Source organism: Dipodomys spectabilis, unplaced genomic scaffold (genome assembly GCF_019054845.1).
Source record: "Dipodomys spectabilis isolate Male_0828 unplaced genomic scaffold, ASM1905484v1 ptg000098l, whole genome shotgun sequence".
Lineage (NCBI taxonomy): Eukaryota > Metazoa > Chordata > Mammalia > Rodentia > Heteromyidae > Dipodomys > Dipodomys spectabilis.
In genome coordinates this window covers 5,070,261-5,092,110 of record NW_024870775.1, presented here as the reverse complement: position 1 = coordinate 5,092,110, position 21,850 = coordinate 5,070,261, and the positions used below count along the sequence as shown (strand labels likewise).

The window sequence follows — 21,850 nt, the reverse complement described above, 5'->3', positions numbered from 1 at the left end:
CTAGATTGTTTTTTTGAGATAGGATTTTGCTAACTTTTGGCCAAGTCCAACCTTAAACTGAAGTCTTCCTGATCTAAGCAGCTGGGATTACAGGCATGAGCATGCAGTCTAGGGTGATGGGTTACCTCCTCAGCCTCCACCCCCACTAGATGTCTGGCTGCCTCTCACATTTCTGTTTCCTGTCCAGGTCTTGAAGGACTCTCTGAGATACAAGAATGAGTTGAGTGACATGAGCAGGATGTGGGTGAGTTCGGAGATTCTTCAGGGGCCACCTGCCCCTCCCCCCTGTGCTCCAAAACAAGGACTGAGATATGACAAATGTACCTCTTGTAGCTTGTTTAAGATTTCTTCCGTGAGCAGCAGGGAGGGTTGAAGGATTGTACTACCACTTGAGCCACAGCTCCACTTTGGCATTTTGCTAGTTAATTGGAGATAAGAGTCTCATGGACTTCCCTGCCTGGGGCTGGCTTTGAGCCAAGATCCTCAGCTCTCATCCTCAGAGCAGCTAGGATTATAGGCGGTGTGAGCCACCCAGTCTTGGCTTGTCTGTTATATTTGTAAGGAGAAAGGGAATCTTTGGGAAGGAAGCACTGGCTGCAGGTATCTTTCCCAGCACTCCCTTGTGCTCTCTTGTCTCTTCAGGGCCACCTGAGTGAGGGCTATGGGCAGCTGTGCAGCATCTATCTGAAGCTACTGAAGACCAAGATGGAGTTCCACACCAAGGTGAGCACCTGCCACCAGCCCTGGGTCCCTCCCTCATGGTGGGCAGGTCCATCTCTCAGCCTCCCAGCCTGGAGAGAGGAAGACTATGGCCAGGGTAACTGTGCTCAGCGCCCTGAGTTGTTGCAATATAAGGGTTTTGGTTCAAGTACTCTGCAGCCATTTTACAAAGTAGAGGAGCCACACACCCCAGTTACAGGTACTGCTTGTGAACATGTCAGAGATGCCACCCCTGGGCACGCCTGTACTCCCAGCTACAAGAGGGGCCATAGATAGGAGGATTGAGTGAGTCTAAGGCCAGCCCAGGGCAAAAGTGCAAGTGATCTTATCTGAAAAATAATGAAAGCAAACAAGCAATGGAGGTGTGGCTCAAGTGGTAGAGCACCTGTTCAGTAAGCATAGGGTCCTGAGTTCAAACCCCCATACTGGGACAGAAAAATCTGGATTCTAAGGACTGGGGTTGTAAGGCAGTGATAGAACTTTGTCTGGCAAAAAGAGAGAGAGGGGCAGGGAAGGAGCAAGAGGGGGGAGAAGAGGGGATAAGGGATCAATTTGATCATGAAAAGCACTTCCTGTAGCTGGGCAGTTTCCCACCTGTAATCCCAGCACTTGGAGACTGAAGCTGGAGGATACAATAGTAAGATCCTGTCTCAAATAAACAAAAGGAAAAGGCAATTATTGCCATTTCCCTAACGAGTCTGCACACAGACCCTTCGTGTAGTCTGCATCTGGCAGCCATCCCAGCTGCTCAGAAGCAAAGATGGGGCAATCGGGACAGAATGCAAACCACAGGGCTGGGATGCCGAGGGGGGACATGGGCAAGCACTGTTTTCAGGGTCACTCTGTGGTGGTGGCTCCCCCTCTTGGGGTCACTGCAATCCTAGCCCCTAGCACATAGAGCTGTGGGAGGGATCCAGGACCCCAGAGGGTGGGGCCAGCCGCAGTCCTGATCACAGGTGCTGCAGAGGAAGTAACCAGAGGGTTGAGGCCAGGAGAGGGAGCCTGGTGGTACACACCTGTAATCCCAGCCGCTTGGGAGGCCACAGCAGGAGGATCAAAGTCGTGTACTCAGGAATGTTCCAGCGTGTGGGTATGGAGAGTGGAGACATGAGAGGTTGTCGGCACTGGCCCCACAGTCCTGAGGATGAGCTGTGTGCCTGCAGGAGGCCCCTCGAGATGGGCTGCTCACTTCCTGTTTCCACCTCCTCCTAGAACCCCCGGTTCCCAGGCAACCTGCAGATGAATGACCGCCAGCTGGATGAGGCCGGCGAGAGCGACGTGAACAATTTGTGAGTTGGCATAGGGGAAGGAGGTTCTTTGCCTGTCACTCCCCACTGGCCCCCCCGGGGCCCAGGGCTGGCAGGGCAGGGGCTGGCACAGGTGCTGGGTCTTTTCTCTGTGTCACTCCATCTCTACTCTACACGGGACCCGCCCACCCCTTGGCAGCATGCTGAGGGCCCTGTGTCTCCAAATGGCTGTCTGTCCCTATGGGGGGGCTGGGCTGAGCATGGGGAGTGGGGGGCACGGGAGCCCACACCTGGCATTGGGTGGAAGCCTAGCCTGGTGGAGGGGTAGAGCTGCATGGAAGAATGCTTGCCTGGCATTTGCAAGGCCCTGGGTTCCAGCCCCAGCCCTGCCCTGTGTCACACACGATAGGTTAAGGCTGAAGCCCAGCCTCCGCAGAGACAGAGGTCAGGACGATTGTGGTTCAAAGCCAGCCTGAGCAAGAAATTGGTGAGATCCGATCTCAGCCAACAAGTTGGGCATGGCAGTGTTTGTCTTCACTGCCTTGTAGGAGGTGGTAGATAGGAGGATTGTGGTCCAAGGGCAGTCCCAGGCAAAAGTGTGAGACCCTATATGAAAAAAAAAAAAAAAAAAGTCAGGAGCTGGTGGCTAACGCCTGTCAATTTGGCTACTCAGGAAGCTGAGTCTGACGATCACAGTTTGAAGGCAGCTTGGGCAGTGAATTCAGTGAGATTTATCTCCAATGAACCACAAAAATGCCGCAAGTGGAGCTGTGGCTCAAGTGACTGAGTGCCAGCCTTGAGTGAAGAAGCTCAGGGACAGCAAATGGCTGAGGTGTGTGGCTCAGGCAGTAGTTCATCTGCCACCTCGCCGGTCCAAGGCCCTGAGTTCAAACTGTAGCTCTCTGCTCTCCCCACCCCAAAAGAAAAGGTCCAAGACTGCAGTGTGCGATTGGAGCGCTCTCTCTCTTTTTGGTCCCAGTTTCCAGCTCACGGTGGAGATGTTCGACTACCTGGAATGTGAACTTAGCCTCTTCCAGACCGGTAAGTCCCCCGTCCTGGGCACCAGGCAGGACAGTGGGCAGACCTGCCAAGGGCCCAATCACATTCTCAGTTCTGTGATCATGCATGCAGCCTGAGCTGGTCTGCTTCCCTCACAAGCCACTCCACCCACTTCTCCCCAGTAGCTCCCCCTCATCTTCCTGTGGTGGGTTCCCCAGCTTTCTGGGAACATTCCTTGACAAAGGCCTGAATCAGAAAGTGTTCTGCACTACAGGCATTCTCACATAACTTGGTTAGAAGCTGCTGCAGTGGGACTCTCTGCCTCCCTCATCCCATTACAGCATCCTTCAGCTCCAGGCCTCTGACAGGTGGCATGCTCCTTCACACTCGTCATGGGACACAGGCAGGGAAGTGCCAGAAAGATCCAGAAGCTTAGATCCAGGCCTCAGATCTCAGCCTCCTGAATAGCCAGGATTACAGGCATGAGCCACCCGTGCCTGGCTATTTTTACTTTTCATTTTATTTTATTTTTTTAGCTTCCAGAAGTCACAGGGAGGCTCTGGGCTTCCCTCAGGACTTTCCCACATGCAGGGCAGGGGGACATCAGGGAAAGTCATGTCCTAGCCAGCAGGTACTGTCTCTAGGGACAGTGGGCAGCCCATGCAAGGAGGAGATAAAGGGCTAGGTGTGGTGGTGCATGCCTGTAATCCCAGCACTCAGGAGGCTAGAGCTGGCTTACATAGCGAAACCTCCTGTGTCAAACCAAAAAAGCCAGACAGCGGTGGCTATGCCTGTCATCCTAGTTACTCAGGAGGTTGAGATCAGAGGATTGTGTTTTGAAGCCAGCCTGGGCAGGAAAGTCTGTAAGATTCTTCTCTCCAATGACCCAGCAAAAAGCTGGAAGTGGAGCTGTGACTCAAGCGGTAGAGTGCTAGCCTTGAGCAAAAAAAGCTCATAGACAGTGCCCAGGCCCTGAGTTCAAGCCCTAGTAGCAGCCTCCCCCCCACACCAAAAAAAAAAAGGGAGAAGGAGAAGGAAAGCTCTGGCCAGGACTGAGTAATGACCTGTGGCCAGCCCGGTGTCCAGTTGCAGGGCTGGGGTTTCGGGTAGGGGCTGCGTGTGGAGGGGCCCTACAGGCAGGAAATTGAGGAACAGTTTCATTTCTGGGTGTGGGAAAGCAGAGGGGGGCAGTGTCTGCTGACCTGGCCAGCCTTTCACTCCCATAGTCTCCCCTGCGCCCTACCCTTACCCCTGGTGTCTGTGTCCCCTGCCACAGACCTGTGGCTCTCCTCTTCTTTCTGGCCAGCCTGGTGATGACAGGATGGGGTGACCACTGGCCACTTGCCCAGGAGAGGGAGGCTGGGCTGCTGTGTCCACCATTCTCGCTCCATATGAATAGTGTCCCACCTCCCATTAGACCCAAGACCTCAAAACTGCGTTGTTGTAATCCTGTATGTATATGTGGGTAGATGTGGTTGTGGTACTGGGGCATGAACTCAGGGCCTTGCATTCTCACTCAGCTTCTCTGCTTATGGCTGGTGCTCCACCACTTAAGCCACGCCTCCAGTCTGATCTTTGGCTGGTTCATTGGTGATGGACTCTCTTGGCTTTTCCTGCCCAGCCTGGCTCTACAGTCCTGTAGAGCTCAGCTTCCTGAGTAGCTAAGGTGCCAGGCTTGTTTTGGGTGTTGGGGTCAGAAACTGCACACGAGGCCCTGCAGGTCAGCTGTCCGTGGCTGGGGGGACGCGTGCACGCGCACTCCTTGGTGGGTGGCAGGCTCCTGCCCACGCCTCTGCAGAGCCCCCCACAACTGCCTGGGTCCCACTCTCACTTGCCAGTGTTCAGCTCCCTGGACATGTCGCGCTCCGTATCGGTGACGGCGGCGGGCCAGTGCCGCCTGGCCCCCCTCATCCAGGTCATCCTGGACTGCAGCCACCTGTATGACTACACCGTCAAGCTCCTCTTCAAGCTCCACTCATGTGAGTAGCAGGGCAGGCCTGGCCTGCTAAGCCTCCAGTTCCTGAGGTGCCTGGCCCCACCCCCCATGCTTTGGCCTATCACCATTCACCAAGGGCCACGCCAGCCCCCACCCCCACCCCCCAGCAGCCAACCACTGTTTTGCTTTCATTAATTTTAGGATAGGGTCTCAAGTGTTTGCTTGCAGCTGGCCTTGGACCTTAGTTCTCCTCCTCTGCCTCCCACAGAGCTAGGATTATAGGTGTGAAGCACCAGGCCTGACTTGGCTGAGATGAGGTCTTGCTACCCGTTCTGCCTATAGCAAGTAGCTAGGATTAGAGGTGTGTGCTACCCTGCCCAGCCCGTACCTTATACATGTACTTCCCTGGATATACCAAATGAAATGTTTTTCAAATATACATTTGAAAAATAAGCCTAGTGTGATGGCATACACCTCTAATCCCTGCTATCTGGGGAGCTGATTCAAGATTGCTGGGGCCCAGGAGCTCAAGGCCAGCCTGGGTGAAGTTAAAAGAAAGAGGAAAGGACAGAATAAGCATAACTTAAAAAAAACTTAAGAAGCCGGGCGCTGGTGGCTCACGCCTGTAATCCTAGCTACTCAGGAGGCTGAGATCTGAGGATCACGGTTCAAAGCCAGCCCGGGCAGGAGAGACTGTGAGACTCCTATCTCCAATAAACCACCAGAAAACTGGAAGTGGCGCTGTAGCTCAAGTGGTAGAGCCCTCGCCTTGAGCTGAAGAGCTGAGGGACAGCGCCCAGGCCCAGAGTTCAAGCCCCATGACTGACAAAAAAAAACAACTTAAGATGAAGCTGGGAGCTTGTGGCTCACGCCTGTAATCCTAGCTACTCAGGAGGCTGAGATCTGAGGATTGCAGTTCAAAGCCAGCCTGGGCAGGAAAGTCCACGAAACTCTTATCTCTAGTAAACCACTAGAAAACCAGAAGTGGCCAGTGGCTCAAGTGGTAGAGCCTTGAGCTGAAGAGTGCAGGGACAGTGCCCAGGCCTAGAGTTCAAGCCCCACGACGGACAAAAAAAAAACCCAAAACAACAACAAAACTGAAGATGAAACAGAAGCTGCATTATGATTCAAAGCTGAAGTTCAGATTGTGCAGTGTGGAAGAATGTCAGCGACCTGCAGACAGCCAGCTCCATCACCAGGGGTGGGGACACAGAGGTGGCTAGGGACTCAGACCCAAACCCCAAAGTGCACCCCACATAGTACAACGCCCCCATCCCCCACACCTTGGTCCGTGCTGCCACATTAGGGCCACCATGGCGTCCCCTGCCCCTAACTGCTTCTAGTTCCCTGCAGGTCTCCCTGCTGACACCCTGCAGGGCCACCGAGACCGCTTCATGGAGCAGTTCACAAAGTAAGTGACTCTCAAACAAGAGCGCATGCTTTGAAATCCTTTACAAGTAGAGTTGTTGGGCTGGGAAGATGGCTCAGTGGTATAGCGTTTGCCTTGCATGCATGAGGCCCTGGGTTCGATTCCTCAGCACCACATAAGCAAAAAGAAAAAAGCCGGAAGTGGCGCTGTGGCTCTAATGGTAGAGTGCTAGCCTTGAGCTGAAAAGCTGAGGGACAGCGCCCAGGCCCAGAGTTCAGGCCCCACAACCGGACCCAAAAAAAAAAAAGAAACAAGTAGAGTTGTCTGCATCGGGCCAGGCATTGTGGCACACCCCTGTAATCTCAGCACCTAGGAGGTTTTTTTTTTTTTTAAATTTAATTTAATTTTATTTGTGAACATACTTTACAGAGGGGTTACAATTACATGGGCAGGATAATGTGTACATTTCTTACCAAGCATTGCAGCCTCCTCCTTTGTTTACCCTTCACCTCCCTTCCCAGCCTCCCCCCTCCTCCCCAATCCCAATCCTTCTCCTTCCCCCCTTACCCCCCCCCCCCCCCCCCCGCACCGACGTTGTAAAGCTCGTTTTGGACATGACAACTTGTACTTCTCATTGTTGCAACAAGCACCTAGGAGGTTTAGGCAGGAGAATTACAAGTTCTAAGCCACTCTGGGCTGTGCAGTGAACTGTCTCAAGGTAATGGTTCCTGGGCACTGTGGCTCACCCTAGCCACTTGGGAAGTGAAGAGCAGGGGAAGGAGGTTCAAGGCCAACCCAGGTAGAAGGAAGTTTGTGAGATTCCATCTCAGACAATGGCTGGGCATGGTGGCATATACCTGCTGTCCCAGCCCCAGGGAAAGCACAGAGGCCAGGCATTGTGGTGCCTGCCTGTCATCCCCACAACACTAGGAAGTACAGGTAGGAAGATCTCAGCCCCGGCCAACCCGAGCATCTCTCGAGAGCTCACCTTGAAAGTAACCAGTGGTGCGGCACCTGTTCAATAAGGACAAAGCCCTGAGTTCAGTTCCCAGTACTGCCAAAGAGCAGAGGAAAAGCAAGAAACTACCACACACCCGCCAGAGCACATGCTGCCGGAGAGGAGGGCGCCATGGTCTGCGCCCTGGATTCAGTGCATTTGAGGTGCAAGTCGCCCTACTCCGTCCACGTTCCCACTCTTCAGCCTCTTCCACCCTCTGGGACCTTCTAACATCTTCCAGACTCCCGACCTCCTTCCTGCCCCACCTCCTCCCTCCGGACCCAGCACGTACACCCCACTGCCATTCCAGGGCCCATGGGTCACCTCTTCCCATTCCCATGCCCTATTTCCCTAGGCCCACCCCACCCTAACACCCCAGCTTCTCAATCATAATTTCCTATTTGCTTGGCCTGCACTTGAGTTCTGCTTTCTTTTTTTTGCGGGGGGGTCCCCATCCTGGGGCTTGAACTCAGGGCCTAGGTGCTGTCCCTGAGCTTTTTTTTTTTTTTTTGCTCAAGGCTAGCACTCTACCTACCACTTGAGCCACACTTCTGGCTTTTTGATGTTTCATTGGAGTGGAGTCATGGACTGGGCTGGGCTGGCTTCGAACCACAATCCTCAGATCTCAGCCTCTTGAGTAACTAGCATTACAAGCATGATCCACCAGCACCCAGCGTTTGCTTTTGTTGTTGTTGTTGCTAAGTAGTAGGTCTTGAACTCGGCCTCAAGCTCTCACTTAGCTTTTTCACTTGTGGTTGGTGCTTTACCCCTTGACATACCTCCAGTCTAGCATTTTGCTCTTTATTTTGGAAATAAGAGACTTTTCTGTCCAGGCTGGTTTCAGTTAGCTTTGAATCACAGTCAGTCCTCAGATCTCAGCCTCCTGAGTAGTCAGGGTTACAGGCGTGAGCATCAGCACCTGGTGCTTGTTCATGTCTTTGCCCTTGACCATGGCTCCTAAGCTAGTTTGCTGCTTTCCCAAGGTCAAAGGGCAGTGGGCCTGCACTCACTTCTGGTGCCCAGCTTCTTCTGCAGAGGCGTTACATTCTATCATGAATGACTTACTAAAGCCCAGGAGATAGACGCTGGGTCTCAGTTCCTGGAATGGTCAGTTCCAGTAGCTTGTGAAAACAGTAGCCTGTTAACGTTGGCACAAGCCCAGCAACCCAACCTTGTGATCTGTGCCTGCATTTCCTTCTATCTTCTAGCTTAGGAAAGTGTCTCCCGGGGTAGATGCCATGCCCTTGCTTCCTTAGAGATGTGCTATACTTGAATTCAAGGAAAGCAGCAGTGCGGTCTGGTGGCACCTAAGCCTAAGGGGTCTGGAAGGCTATCCTAAGACGCCAGACTTTGTTGTTGGAGCTGAACTCAAGAAAGTTCTGTCACCATTGAGCTCTGTGATCCGATTCTGAGTGCTTTTGTGTTTCTAGGTTTCCAGTGGTTTGGCTCAAAATAGAGAAGGGGCCGGATTCAGTTGCTCATGCCTGTAATACTAGCTCCTCAGCAGCTAAGATCTGAGGATCACAGTTCAAAGGCAGCCTGGGAAGGAAAATCTGTGAGACTTTTACCTCCACTTAACCACCAAAAAGCCAGAAGTGGAGCTGTGGCTCACATGGTAGAGTACTAGCCTTGAGCACAATTGCTCAGGGACAGTGCTCAGGCTCTGAGTTCAAGCCCCAAGATTGGCACCAAAATGAGGAGGAAAAAAGTGACAAGGGGAAAGGAGCATTGGTACATGGGTCTAGGTGATAGGGCATGCGGTCCTGAGTTCCCACAATCATCTCCTCCCAAGATGGGGTCAGTATAGCTAGCTCATTAGCCCCCAGCCAGTATTCCTAGGTGCCTCTAGTGCCGGGTGTTATAGTCTGTAGAGCTCAGCTGTTAGCCCTCTGCCCTCACGGAGCTGCCCATAGCTCAGGGGCAAAAGAAATCTGTTCCTCCAGCTCCTTGGTTTAACTTCCCAGAAAACAGCTTCCTTTTGTTTTCCAGTGCTGGAAATGGAACTAACCCAGGACCTCACAAATGCCACACCCTTAACACTGAGCTACTTAGCCAAGGCACTCCTCCCTTGTTTTTGTGCTGGTCCTGGGGCTTGAATTCAGGGCTCAGGTAGCAGGCTCCATTTTTTGGTTTGAACTCAGGACTATACTTGCTAGGCTTTACCACTTAAGCCATGCCTCCAGCCCTGGCTTTTGATGGTTATTTGTGAGTTAGGTCCCATTTCCCACTATAGTATGTGCTTGGACTGCTATCCACCTGTTTTAGGCTTTGTGTCACTTCTGGGATTACAGGTGTACATCACCATGGCATACTTCTGGATTTTTCTGCCCCTGCTGGCCTGGACATGTGATCCTCTCAATCTCAGCTTCCCACTTGCTTGCGGGGGGGAGACAGATGGCATGCCACTGCGCCCAGTTACAGGTTGAGAAGGTAGTAGGGTCTCAAACTTCTGCCTGGGCTGGCCTCCAAACATTGCCCTCCTGACCTCAGCCTCCCAATTAGCCAGGATCACAGGTGTGAGCTGCTGCACCAGTGCCTTTTTTTGATTTTTGCTTATAGCCAAATTGCCAGCAGCATGGATTATGTCCTTCACCACTGTCATAATTAAATCAGATCCCCTGGCGGCCACTGAGTGGAGGACGGGGTGGGACAGCAAGGGGCTGCCTCATCCCCACCCAGCCGCCAGCACCAGCCCCTGGCCTCCTTCTCCACAGGTTGAGAGACCTGTTCCACCGTTCCAGCAACCTGCAGTACTTCAAACGGCTCATCCAGATACCACAGCTGCCCGAGGTAAGTGCTCCTGGCAGGGCCCCAGGTGCTGCAGACCCCTCAGGCAGGCTGGCAAGGCATGTGGAACTGCATCTCTCCTCAGAACCCCCCAAACTTCCTGCGAGCCTCAGCCCTGTCGGAGCATATCAGCCCGGTGGTGGTGATCCCTGCAGAGGCCTCATCCCCTGACAGTGAGCCAGCGCTGGACAAAGGGCACCTGGTAGACGTGGATGCTGCCCGGCAGGTGTGGGCCCTGGCTGGACATGTACCCGCCCCCTGGTTCAGGGATGAGGATGTGGGAGACCCTGGGGCTGGCACATTGACTTGTCAGGTTTGGCCTTTTGGGGGAGACAGTAGTGGGGTTTGAACTCAAGGCCTTTACCTTGAGCCACACCCTCAGCCCTTTTTGCTTTAGTTTTACCAGATAAGGTCTTGTTTTTGTGTTTTTTGCTTTTTTTTTTTTTTTCCTTTGCCTAGGTCAGTCTCAGACATGATCTTCCTGCTGCTTTTCCAGCTAGCTAGAATTACATGTGTGTATCACCACACTTATTCATTTTTGAGATGAGGTGTCACTATATTGCCTAGGCTGGTTCTGAATTTTTGGCTCTGTGATCCTCCCGGGTCTGCATCTCAAATGCATGGGACTCACCTAGGCCACAGACACTTCTCTCATTCTGTTCTGCTTCCTGGAGAGCTGGGGGGGGGGGGGGGGGGGGCGGGGGAGCGGAGCGCAGTCTTTTTGTTTTATTTGTCTGGTGGCACTGGGGTTTGAATTCATGGCTGCGAGGCAGGTATTCTACCACTTGAGCCACAACCCAGTCCTTCTTGCTCTTGTTATTTTTCTAGTATAGTCTCATATTTTTTGTCTGGGCTGGCCTGGACCGTGATTCTCCTATTTATACTTCCCATCTAGCAGTAGTGATACACACATAACACCACACCCAGCCTTTTTTCTATCTTGGTTTTGATGAGGTTTTGAAAACATTCTGCCTAGGCTAGCCTTGAACTGCAATCCTCCCAGTCCTTAATTCCCGATAGGATTACAGGAGTGAGTTACCTGATATAACAAAGTGGGGGGCTCTTTCATGACACCCATTGACCCATGTGTTTGTCTCTGTCTCTGACTTGTTCTCTGGCTGGGCAACAGACCTTGTTTGACGACAAGTTTGATGGCATCTTTGGCAGCTCGCTGAGCAGTGATCCCTTCAACTTTGACAGTCAGAACGGCGTGAGCAAGGATGGGAAGTGAGTTCAAGGCCCAGCTCCACCCTGGGAGGAATTCTCCAGGCCTGACCCTCAGCCGGCACCCCTTACTCCCAGTCCTCACAGTACCACAGCGAGAGGGCCGGGAGCCCCCTCCCGTGGGCATCAGAGTTTGCAGATGGAGCCTTGAGGAATGGCAGCGGACACAAGTGTGCCATGCCCTCCTGCAGTCTCTACGCCATCTCCAGATGCTCAGCTGCTGGGGACGTGGCAGCTAGGGACAGGTGGTGGCGGCACGCTGTTGTTTCAGACTAGCAATGGGAGGTGCTAGGCTCCAGTAGCTCATGCCTGTAATCCCAGCTACTTAGGAGACAGATCTGAGGATCCTGATTCATAGCCAGTCCCAGCAGGAAAGTCCATGAGACTCCAATCTCCATTAAATACCCAAAAACACTGGAAGTATCGCTATGGCTCTAGTGGTAGAGTACTATCCTTGTGGGAAAAACCTCTAAGACAGAGCCCAGGCCCTGACTTCAAGCCCCAGGAGCACCACAAAAAGAAAAAGACCAAAGGGAAGCATCTGGCTACCACATTCCCAGCAGATGCAGTTTGTTTTCCCGATTATTCCATTGTTGTCCATCCACAGTCAGTTGAATTCATGGATTTGAATACCTGCAGATGGGAACGGTTTGTGTGATCTGGTGTCAAAGCACTGTTCCCACGAGCACACTGGCTTTGAGCTGGGGTCCTCATGCCAGCTGGGCCACACCTCCAGCCTTCCACCTCCACCCCACCTCCACTCCCACAGGCAGGGCAGCACGCTGCGGGAGCTGACCATGCTCCTTCTCTCCCCAGGGACCACCTGATCGAGCAGCTGTACAGGGAGATCCGCGGGCTCACAGCACAGCTGGAGAAGGTTAAGGCAGAGGTGTGCTCTGGGCCCCATTTGCTGCTGTGCCTCCCCGGCACCTGGTTGGGTTTTATATGAGTCTCAGGGCTTGTGGTACTGGTTGGACCACAGCCCAAATGCCAAAGCTAAGGAGCCTGCGCTTGCCTCATGTCATGGCACAGGCCTTCAGGACATAGTTAAGCCATGTGCCAGTATCCACTTTGTGACCTATAGATCACCCCCTGGCCAAGAGGCTGTGATAAGAAAGACCCCATTCTTGTCATAAAACCCTAAGAAGAGTTTGGCTTAGAGGCCAGCGCAGTGCTTCACACCTGTAATCTCAGCCGCTTGAGAGGCAGAGATCAGGAGGATCTCTGAGGCCAGTCCAGGAAAAAGTCAGTGAGACTCCCATCTCAACCAACAAGGCAGACCTCATGGCAGATACCTATGATCCCAGCTCCACAAGAGGCATAAGTTGGAAGATTATGGTCCCCAACAAAAGACTTTGAGACCCAATCTGAAAAACAAAGAAGCAAAAAGGCTAGAAGTATGGTTCAATAGCACAGTACCTGCCTTTCAGAAGGTACAAGAATCCTGAGTTCATTTCCCAGGACCACCAGGAGTTTAGCTGGGGATGGTAACAGCTGTGTGCAGTCCCTGGTGCTGTCTTTGCGCCTGCCCCTCAGAGCTGTGGCCAGCTAGAGGATGACCAGACCACAGGGACCGCCCAGCACCCTGTCCCACCTCCTTCCAGCTCACCCATGGCTACCCCAGCCCATGTGTCCTGGATCATGGGACCCTCCTTCGTCCCTCTAGTGGCAGGTAGTGGCTTGGAGTGACACATTCTTCTGTGTCTCCTTAGCAGATGGCTGAGATGTGTTGTCTACCACAGGGAACCCTGCGGAGGCCAGAACCCCGTGCCCAAGTTGTGCACCTGAACTTGTGTGTCCATGCCAAGCCCAGGAACATTTCGTGTAGGGTCCAAGCTGTACAGATGATTGTTAGACTGCATTCCTTAAGGAGTAGTAACAAGAGCTGGGCGCTAGTGGCTCACACCTGTAATCCTAGCTTCTCAAGAGTCTGAGATCTGAGGATCACAGTTCAAAGCCAGCCCAGTCTGAAAAGTCCCCTTGAGACTCTTATCTCAAAGAATGGAAGTGGTGCTGTGGATCAAGTGGTAGAATGCTAGCCTTGAGCACAAAGAGGCTCAGAGACAGCACCCAGGCCCTGAGTTCAAGCCCCAAGGCCGACCCCCCCAAAAAAATAGTAGTGTCAAGAACAGAAAGTTGGCTGAGCACTAGTGCTCAAGCCTGTAATTGTAGCTACTCAGGAGACAGATCTGAGGATGGTGGTTCAAAGCCAGCCCAGGTAGGAAAGTCTGTGAGACTAGAACTACCAAAAAGCTGGACATAGAGCTATGGCTCAAGGGGTAGAGCACTAGCCCTGAGTAAAAGAGCTCAGGGAGAGCAGCCAGGCCCTGAATTCAAGCCCCAGGACCAGCACACACAAAGTCTGTACATGCTCATTTTCTGCCTGTGGTTGGTTGGATCTGCAGATCAGGGATGAGGAATGGTGGATTGAGAAGCCGGCTGTACTTGTTTAGTTGTAATAACGGGCGAGCACCAGTTGCCCCGGGGCAGTGCAGGCTCCCCCTCACCTGGCCCTTCCTCCCCGGTCCCTCCTGCAGAGCCAGCGGGCCATGCTGCAGCTGAAGGGCCGCGTGAGCGAGCTGGAGGCCGAGCTGGCTGAGCAGAAGCACCTGGGGCGGCAGGCGACGGATGACTGCGAGTTCCTGCGCACAGAGCTGGACGAGCTCAAGAAGCAGCGGGAAGACACGGAGAAGGCACAGCGGAGCCTGACGGAGATCGAGAGTGAGGGGTCTGGGGCTGTGCTGGGGAGCGTGGGAGACCAGGGCCTGGGCAGACTGGGGGCTGGGGTAGAGGGTCCTGCTGCTTTGAGACTGAGAGCAGGGCCTACAGGAGGCACTGCTGCCCCAGGGCTCATGGAAACATGAGGTGACTGCCCTGGAGAGAGGGAAAATAGACAAAGGCTTAAGGAAAGAAATCAGAAAAGCATGGGTATGATAGTGCATACCTATAATCCTGTCTTCTTGGGGGGTGGGTTATAGATAGGAAGACCACTGTCCAGGACTTGCCTCAGGCAGAACACAGGAAACCCTACTCCCCAAAATAAAAAAGAGCTGGGCGCTGGTGGCTCAGGCCTATAGTCCTAGCTACTCATGAGGCTGAGATCTGAGGGTTGCGGTTCAAAGCCAGCCCAGGCAGGAAAGGCTGTGAAACTCTTATCTCCAATCAAACCACCAGAAAACCAGAAGTGGCGCTGTGGCTCGAGTGGTAGAGCACTAGCCTTGAGCTGAAGAGCTGAGGGACAGCGCCCAGGCCCAGAGTTCAAGCCCCACAACCAACAACCAAAAAAAAAGAACATAACAAAAAACAAGCCTGTGTGGAAAAACACAGGAAAGTCAGGAGAACCTGAGTTTTAAACCCCAGGCTGGCAAAACAAACAAAACCCTGTGTGGTGATCTACACCTATAATCTCAGCATTCAGGAGGCTGAAGCAAAAGGATTGCAAGTTCTAGGTCAGCCTGGGCTACATAGTGACATGCTTTCTCAAAAAAAGGAAAGAACTGGAAGGCATAAATCACTCCTGGGTGCAGGCATGCGTGGATCAGTGGGCAGACTTTTATTGGGGGAGGAGGGGGGCAGTTGTGCTGCTGAGGTTTGAACCCAGGGCCTTGCACTCACTTGGTAGGCAGGTGTTCTACCACTTGAGCCAGGTCCCCAGGAGGAAGCCGGGGCCTGGGCCAGGGAGATGTTTCACCTTGGTCCTTCCCCATGCAGGGAAGGCACAGGCCAACGAACAGCGCTACAGCAAACTGAAGGAGAAGTACAGTGAGCTGGTGCAGAACCATGCCGACCTGCTGCGCAAGGTAGGGGAGGGCACCCCGTCCTCATGAGTCCCAGCTTCCCACACCCCCATCTCCCATAGCAAGGGCTGTGTGCAGAGCCACACAGAATCACCCATGTTTGCTATTTTTCTGCATACGTGGACAGCCAATATCTATAGATCTTTACTCCATTCTGGCTTCCCTCTGGCTAAGAAATCACACGTGGGTCTGGCTCCAGCCCTGATGGCCTGGTGGTTTCTAGAAGAAAATGTCCTCTAGGCCTGATGCAACTCAGCTCAGGGTCTTTTTCCCCCTCTCAGAACGCCGAGGTGACCAAGCAGGTGTCGGTGGCCAGGCAAGCACAGGCAGAGCTGGAGCGAGAGAAGAGCGAGTTGCAGGGTGCGCTCCAGCACGTGAGTGAGCAGGCCCAGCGCAAGGTGAGCGAGCAGATGCAGCGGGCTCTCCACCCTGGGACTGTAGTCACCGGAGAGAGCGTGAGGGCCCTGGCTGGCCTGGAGAGAGAGAGAGAGAGAGCTGCATGTACGCAGGCCTGAAGGATGTACTCACAAAGGGCAGAGATGAACTGAGTTGTGGCTTTCTACTTCTCTCTAACCCCAACTCAAAAATTCATCTAGCTAGGCATGGTGATAAACACCTGCAATCCCAGCACTCAAAGAGGCTGGGGCAATAGATCCCAAACTGTAAGCCAGCCTGGGATATATGTCAAGACCCTGTCTCAAAAAAAGGGAGGGAAAAAAAAAGGGGGGGGAGGAAAAATAGGAGAAGGGAAAGCCGGATCATCATGCCTCTTCTCTCGTTAACCACCAAAAAGCCAGAAATGGAGCTGTGGCTCAAGTGTTGGAGTACTAACCCTGAGCAAAAGGAATCTCAAGGAAAGCATTTAAGTCCTGAAATCAAGCCCCAGAACTTGCGTGCATATACACACACACAAAACTGAGTGCTCAGTCCTTGAGTTCAAACCTCAGTAACAATACCCCCACACACATACAACCCATTTAATAGAACTAAAATTTCATCAAAATATTACTATAGTGATTTAGATAACTTCTATTCACTCTGTTTTTAATGATGTTACCCATGAACCAGGTTCCAGAGGCTCCCACCTGTAATCCCACCTACTTAGGCTGAGAACTGAGATTCAAAGCCAGCCTGGGCAGAAAAATCTATGCGACTCCATTTCCAAAAATAACCAGCACTAATCAGGGCTGCAGCGTGTTTTCACGGTAGAGCACCATCTTAGCAAGTAAGCCAAGCTGAGAGCATGAGCCTCTGAGTTCAAAACCCAGTGCTGCCAGAAAAAAAAAAAGGTTAGCCGTGAATTGTGCTGGGTAACAATCCACACAGCCCACTCAGGAAATAACCACACAGAGAAAATCACTTGAGGAAGGTGAGGTGCTACACCCCACCACGTACTGCACTGCACTCTACTGAGGGCCAGAGGCTCGGATGCATCCACCAAATCTCTGCTTGGTCCTGAGTCCATATAAGAGGCTCCATCTGGACTTTAGGGAGGTAACCCTTCAAACCCTCACTTGACCTAACACTCCTGAACTGGAAGAGAGGTTTTGGGGGAGCTGTCTAGGATGTTACCTCCTTCTGCTCTGCCCACACCACATGCTTTTTTTTTCCCTTGTAGCAAGGTCTCACTGAGCCCAAGCTAGTCTTTGAACACCATCTTTCTATCTCAGCCTCTGAATGCTGGGATTATAGGTGTGTGCCACTATACCCAGCCCACACAGATGTGCGCTTAGCATGTAATGGAGTACACACAGTTTCGTGTATTTTCATTTGTACACACTTTGTCTACCTTTTCATTTGTTTATTCCCTTCTAACCACCCCAGCTCAGAGCCCATCTGTTTTGCTCCTGTTTCAGACTCAGGAACAGCAGGAAGTTCTAGAAAGCTTAAAGCAAGAACTTGTCAGCAGCAGGCAGGAGGTGCAGGTCCTCCATGGCAGCCTGGAAACATCTGCCCAGGTGAGCCCCTCCCCCCTTGCCCTGCCTTCTGCCCTCCCCTGGGCCTCATGGGCCCTGCCTCCAGCCACACTGACTCGAGCTTTTGGACTGAGGCAGTGGGAGTGGAGAGGGGACAGTTTTTTTTTTGTTGTTGTTTGTTTGTTTGTTTTTGTCAGTTGTGAACTCTAGGCCTGGGCACTGTCCCTGAGCTCTTCAGCTCAAGGTGAGCGCTCTACCACTTGAGCCACAGCTCCACTTCCGGCTTTTTCTGCTTATGTGGTGCTGAGGAATGGAACACAGGGCCTCATGCATGCAAAGCAAGCACTCTACCACTGAGGCTCCTTCCCAGCCAAGGGGACAGTTTAATCTCAGTGTTTTTGCCCTCTTTCCCACGCCACAGTCAGAGGCGAAGTGGGTGACACAGATCACAGCATTGGAAGAGGAGCGTGGCAGCTTGGCGCACACTGCCGCCCAACAGGAGGAGGAAATGGCAGCCCTACGGGAACGGCTGGAAGACACCCAGGCCAAACTGGTTGTTTCCCAGGCAAGTGGCGAGCACTTGCAGGCTCACCCTGGTGGGGGCCGGCAAACCTAGGTTCAAGGGCATCCTGATTGCCAGGCAGTCTGTAGGCATAGCATTCCCCCTGCCCCCACTTTTGTGCATAAGGAGGAGAGCAGTTAGTCAGGCAAGGTTGTAATCCCAGATGCTTGGCAAGTAGAGACCAGGACAAAAGATTAGTTAGACCTCATCTCAACTAACACCAGGAGTGGTGGGATATAGATATGCATCTATAATCGCAGCTATGCAGGAGGAGAATTAGGACAATCCCAATCCCAAGGCTAGCCTGCACAAAAAGCAAAAGACCCTATCTGAATAAAGACTAAAGCCAGCGGGGTGATGGCACACCCCAAGAGCATCAGCTTAGCAAGTGCAAGGCCCTGAGTTCAAACCCTGATACTGCTGTAAAAAGAAAAGAGAAGCAGTTGGGAAAGAGACAGGGCCGCAGCAAGCTCTCTGTAACCTCGTGTGGAGAAAGCTCAGGTATTCATTTTGGCATCAAGTTCACCCACTTGGGGCCTTATTAGTGCCAGCCTGCGCCGAGGGGCCTGGAGGCCCAGCTGCCTGGCGCTCAGTGCCCATCATGGCATCCATGCAGATGCTCACATCCCTGGGCTGTTTCTAGGAATCTCTGTGCCAGTTCGAGAAAGACCAGCGCAGGGTGCTCTTGGAAGGTTCCAGGAAGGCTGCAGAGCGGGTGGTCCAGGAGGCCCTGGACCGGCTGGAGGAGCCCACCCTCATCAGCTGCGTGGGGTCAGCAGGTAACTCTTCCCATCAGCCCCTGGCTCTGCCATTGGCCTGGGCAATCATGTCCTACTGCAGATACAACTTCAAAATAACCAGGAAGGCAGACAAAAGGAGATGGGGCAAGTCTGCATCTCTAATGAGAAAACTGCAGATGGGAATGGGATGGACTCTGTGATGCATGCCTGCAAACACCCTCCCTCTCCCCCCCTGCTGCTTAGAAAGCCAACCCAGGCAAAAGTTAGCAAAACCCCATCTCAGCCAATAAAACTGGGCATAGTGGTGCATGCCTGTCATTGCAGCTATGTAGGAAGTACAAGTAGGAAGTTTGCAATCCAGGGAGGCCCAGGCAAAAATGAGAGATCCTATTCAAAAAGAAACTAAAGCCAGAAAGATTGGAGGTGGAGATAAGAACTATGCTTTATAGGAAAAGAAGAGACTTGAGCTAATGGAGACCAGAAAGAATAACTGCCAAGTGCTGGATCTCAAGCATATAATCTTAGCTGCTCAGGAGGCTGAGATCTGTGGATCACATTTCAAAGCTAGCCAGTTTACAAAAGTCCATGAAATTCCATCCCTACTTAACCAGTAAAAATACTAGGGTGGCTAGATGCTGTTAACTCACGCCTGTAATCCTAGCTACTCAAGAGGCTGAGATCTGAGGATCATGGTTTGAAGCCATCCTGAGCAGGACTTCTAGACTTTTATCTCCAATTAACTACCAAAAAAAAAAACCAGAAGTGGAGCTAAGTCAGGCCCTGAGTTCAAGCCTCAGAACTAACACACACCACACACACACACACACACACACACACACACACACACACAGCCAGAAGTGGAGCTAAGTCAGGCCCTGAGTTCAAGCCTCAGAACTAACATACACACCACACACACACACACACACACACACACACACACACACATACACACACACACACACACACACACACACACACACACACACACACACACACACACAGCCTGGAGGTGTGACTCAAGTGGTAGAGCTTCAGCAGTGAGCAAGAAAGTCAAGCAAGTCAGAGGTCCTGAGTTCAAGCCCTGATGTTGGCAGATAAGTAGATAGGTAGGTAGGTAGGTAGATAGATAGGCACGCCAACTTTGATTAGAGGGTTTTTTTCCTGTGCCAACTGTGATGTTGAATGTTTCATATGCTTTCTTCTGTACCTTACCCTGTGGCTCAGCTCTCAAACCAGGACCAGGACAGACACAGATGGCAGAGTGGTAGAGCCAGAAATCAGACCTGCACACTACCAAGTCTGCAGGCTATGAAGCTGTGGCTTAGCAGTGGGTATAGAACAAGACCCCATCTCTAGCCAGGTGCCGGTGGCTTACCCTTGTAATGCTAGCAGTAGCTAGTAGGCTGAGATCTGAAGGTCATGGTTCAAAGCCAGCCCAGGCAGGAGAGTCTGTAAGACTCTTTACTATTTAGAAAAAGCCGTAAGTGGCACTGTGGCTCAAGTAGTAGAACACTAGCCTTGAACAAAAGAAGCTCAGAGACAGTGCCCAGGCCCTGAGTTCAAGCCCTAGAGCCATCAAAGAATAAATAAAAAATCTCTTAAACCTGGTAGGATGAGGGGCATGGCTCAAGTTGAGCACCTGCTGAGCAAGCCCAAGGCTCTGTGTCTCATCCCTAGTACCACAGGAAAAAATAAATAACAAAACATGGCAGACTAGCCTAGAAGAGCCAAGGCCTGGGTTCATGAAGAGCAATACTCAAAGGGCCTGAGAGACTTCACAGGTGATTGCAGCCAGGGAAGTCATGCCTGGGCAGCAGTCGGGCTCCTTGGTTCCTGGCTAAGGTCTCCAGTAGTTTCAGCACCATTGCTTTTGAAGTAGACAGTAAGAACACGTTGTCAGGTATAGTCGCACACACCTAGAATCTGCCACTTAGGGGACAGAGGAGAATCAAAGTCCAAGTGAAACTAGAGACCCTGTCTGAAAAACAAACTAAAAGTGAAAGGGCTGGGGGGTTGGCCCAGGTGCAAGAACACTTGGCTAACATGCTAGGGTTCAATCCAAAGTACTGCAAAAATCCAAACAGGATCACATACCGCATTTCGGCACTGACATGGCCTACTGTCTACCTGGCTTTCCTGTCTTAGGGTGACTCCCAAGGGCTAGGGGCCCATGCTGGGTCAGCCCGTCCTGTGTCTTTGATGCGGAGGTGAAGGGGGACCTCACTCTGCTTTTACCCCCTCCCCTCTCCCAGATCACCTTCTCTCCAAGATCAAGTGTGTTTCCAGCTGTCTTGACCAACTGGAAAAGGACCGGACCCAGTACCTGGCCAACCCAGAAGGTAAGGAGGGCAGAGGGTGCATCAGCCCTATCACCAGCAGCAGGTAGGTATGGTAGTGCATGCCTGTAATCCCAGCACCTGGGAGGCTGAGACAGGAAGATCATGAGTTCCAGGCCAGCCTTGGCTACACAGTAAGACGGGTCACAGAATCAAATCAACCAACAAAACCTCAAATATGGGGATGGTGACAAATTCCTGCTTCCTGGGGAGGAGTGGGTGTGACATGGGAAGTAGGGAGGGGACAGTCAGAAGGCAATAGCCCCGTCCAGCCTGAGCTACCTTTCCTCCACCCCCACAGACTTCAGCCGGCTCCTGCACTCCATCACCCTCCTCGCCCACCTCACCAGTGACACCATTGCGCACGGGAGTGCCACCAGCCTCCGCGCGCCCCCGGAGCCGGCCGACTGTGAGTACTGGGCAGTCTGGGGCTCAGCCCAAAAGCAGGGTGCATGCAGGGCCTCCAAGTGACCATCTCCTTGTGTCTCCAGCTCTGAGCGAGGCCTGTACGCAGTGCGGCAGGGAGACTCTGGCCTTCCTCACCTCCCTGAAGGACGAGGGATCCCTGGAGAAGGCCGACAGCGCAGCCGTGAGGAGCAGTCTCAGCAGGATCCAGGCCATTGGCGAGGTACTTAGCGCTCAGCATTGTTCCGGCGCAGCAGGATCACTGTTGTTGAGGGGGAGCATAGGTGAACCTGGTGGCATCTACCAGCGCCTGCTGCTTCATTCCAGAAAGGAGATGTGGGGTTCCAGACCAGCCTGGGCTGCCACAGAGTGAGACACTGTCTCCAAAACAATAGCAACAAAGTGAAGTGTGGCAGAAGGATCATGGGCAAGTTGGGCACTGTGGCTCACACCTGTAATCCCAGCTACTCGGGAGGCTGAGATCTAAGGATCATGGTTTCAAAGCCAGCTTGAGCAGGAAAGTATGAAACTCTTACCTCTAATTAAACACCAAAAACCCAGACATGGAGCTATGGCTCTTACGAGTAGAACACCAGCCTAGAAAAAGGTTAAGGGACAGTGCCCAGACCCTAAGTTCAAGGCCCAAACTGATGCACACACATGTACGCACACACATACACACAAAGGACTGGGTGTGTAGCTTAAGTTATTTCCTAGAAGACATGCACAAGGTCTTGCGTTCAATCCAGAACTAAAAAAGGAAAATACTTCCGTAGACTATTGTAGGGAAGGGGAGAGGAGGGTGGCGTGTCCTG

The 21,850-nt window shown here is 52.5% G+C and overlaps 1 protein-coding gene across 5 annotated transcripts in view; it reads left to right on the top strand.

Annotated features, from left to right (window-relative positions):
• Hip1 (huntingtin interacting protein 1) overlaps positions 1-21,850 on the top strand; it is a 100,663-nt gene that overhangs the window by 67,060 nt on the left and 11,753 nt on the right. For 4 of the 5 annotated variants that reach the window (XM_042686495.1, XM_042686494.1, XM_042686497.1 and 1 more), the window contains exons 4-22: positions 188-244; positions 643-723; positions 1,933-2,009; positions 2,947-3,008; positions 4,805-4,945; positions 6,256-6,313; positions 9,983-10,058; positions 10,141-10,281; positions 11,185-11,282; positions 12,096-12,168; positions 13,817-14,000; positions 14,991-15,079; positions 15,358-15,474; positions 16,933-17,034; positions 17,414-17,557; positions 18,198-18,333; positions 20,547-20,633; positions 20,932-21,039; positions 21,122-21,258. In XM_042686495.1, coding sequence (XP_042542429.1) covers positions 188-244; positions 643-723; positions 1,933-2,009; positions 2,947-3,008; positions 4,805-4,945; positions 6,256-6,313; positions 9,983-10,058; positions 10,141-10,281; positions 11,185-11,282; positions 12,096-12,168; positions 13,817-14,000; positions 14,991-15,079; positions 15,358-15,474; positions 16,933-17,034; positions 17,414-17,557; positions 18,198-18,333; positions 20,547-20,633; positions 20,932-21,039; positions 21,122-21,258 — 1,968 coding nt within the window. The remainder of the gene's footprint in view (positions 1-187; positions 245-642; positions 724-1,932; positions 2,010-2,946; positions 3,009-4,804; positions 4,946-6,255; positions 6,314-9,982; positions 10,059-10,140; positions 10,282-11,184; positions 11,283-12,095; positions 12,169-13,816; positions 14,001-14,990; positions 15,080-15,357; positions 15,475-16,932; positions 17,035-17,413; positions 17,558-18,197; positions 18,334-20,546; positions 20,634-20,931; positions 21,040-21,121; positions 21,259-21,850) is intronic. The other variant, XM_042686499.1, reaches the window with a different exon arrangement.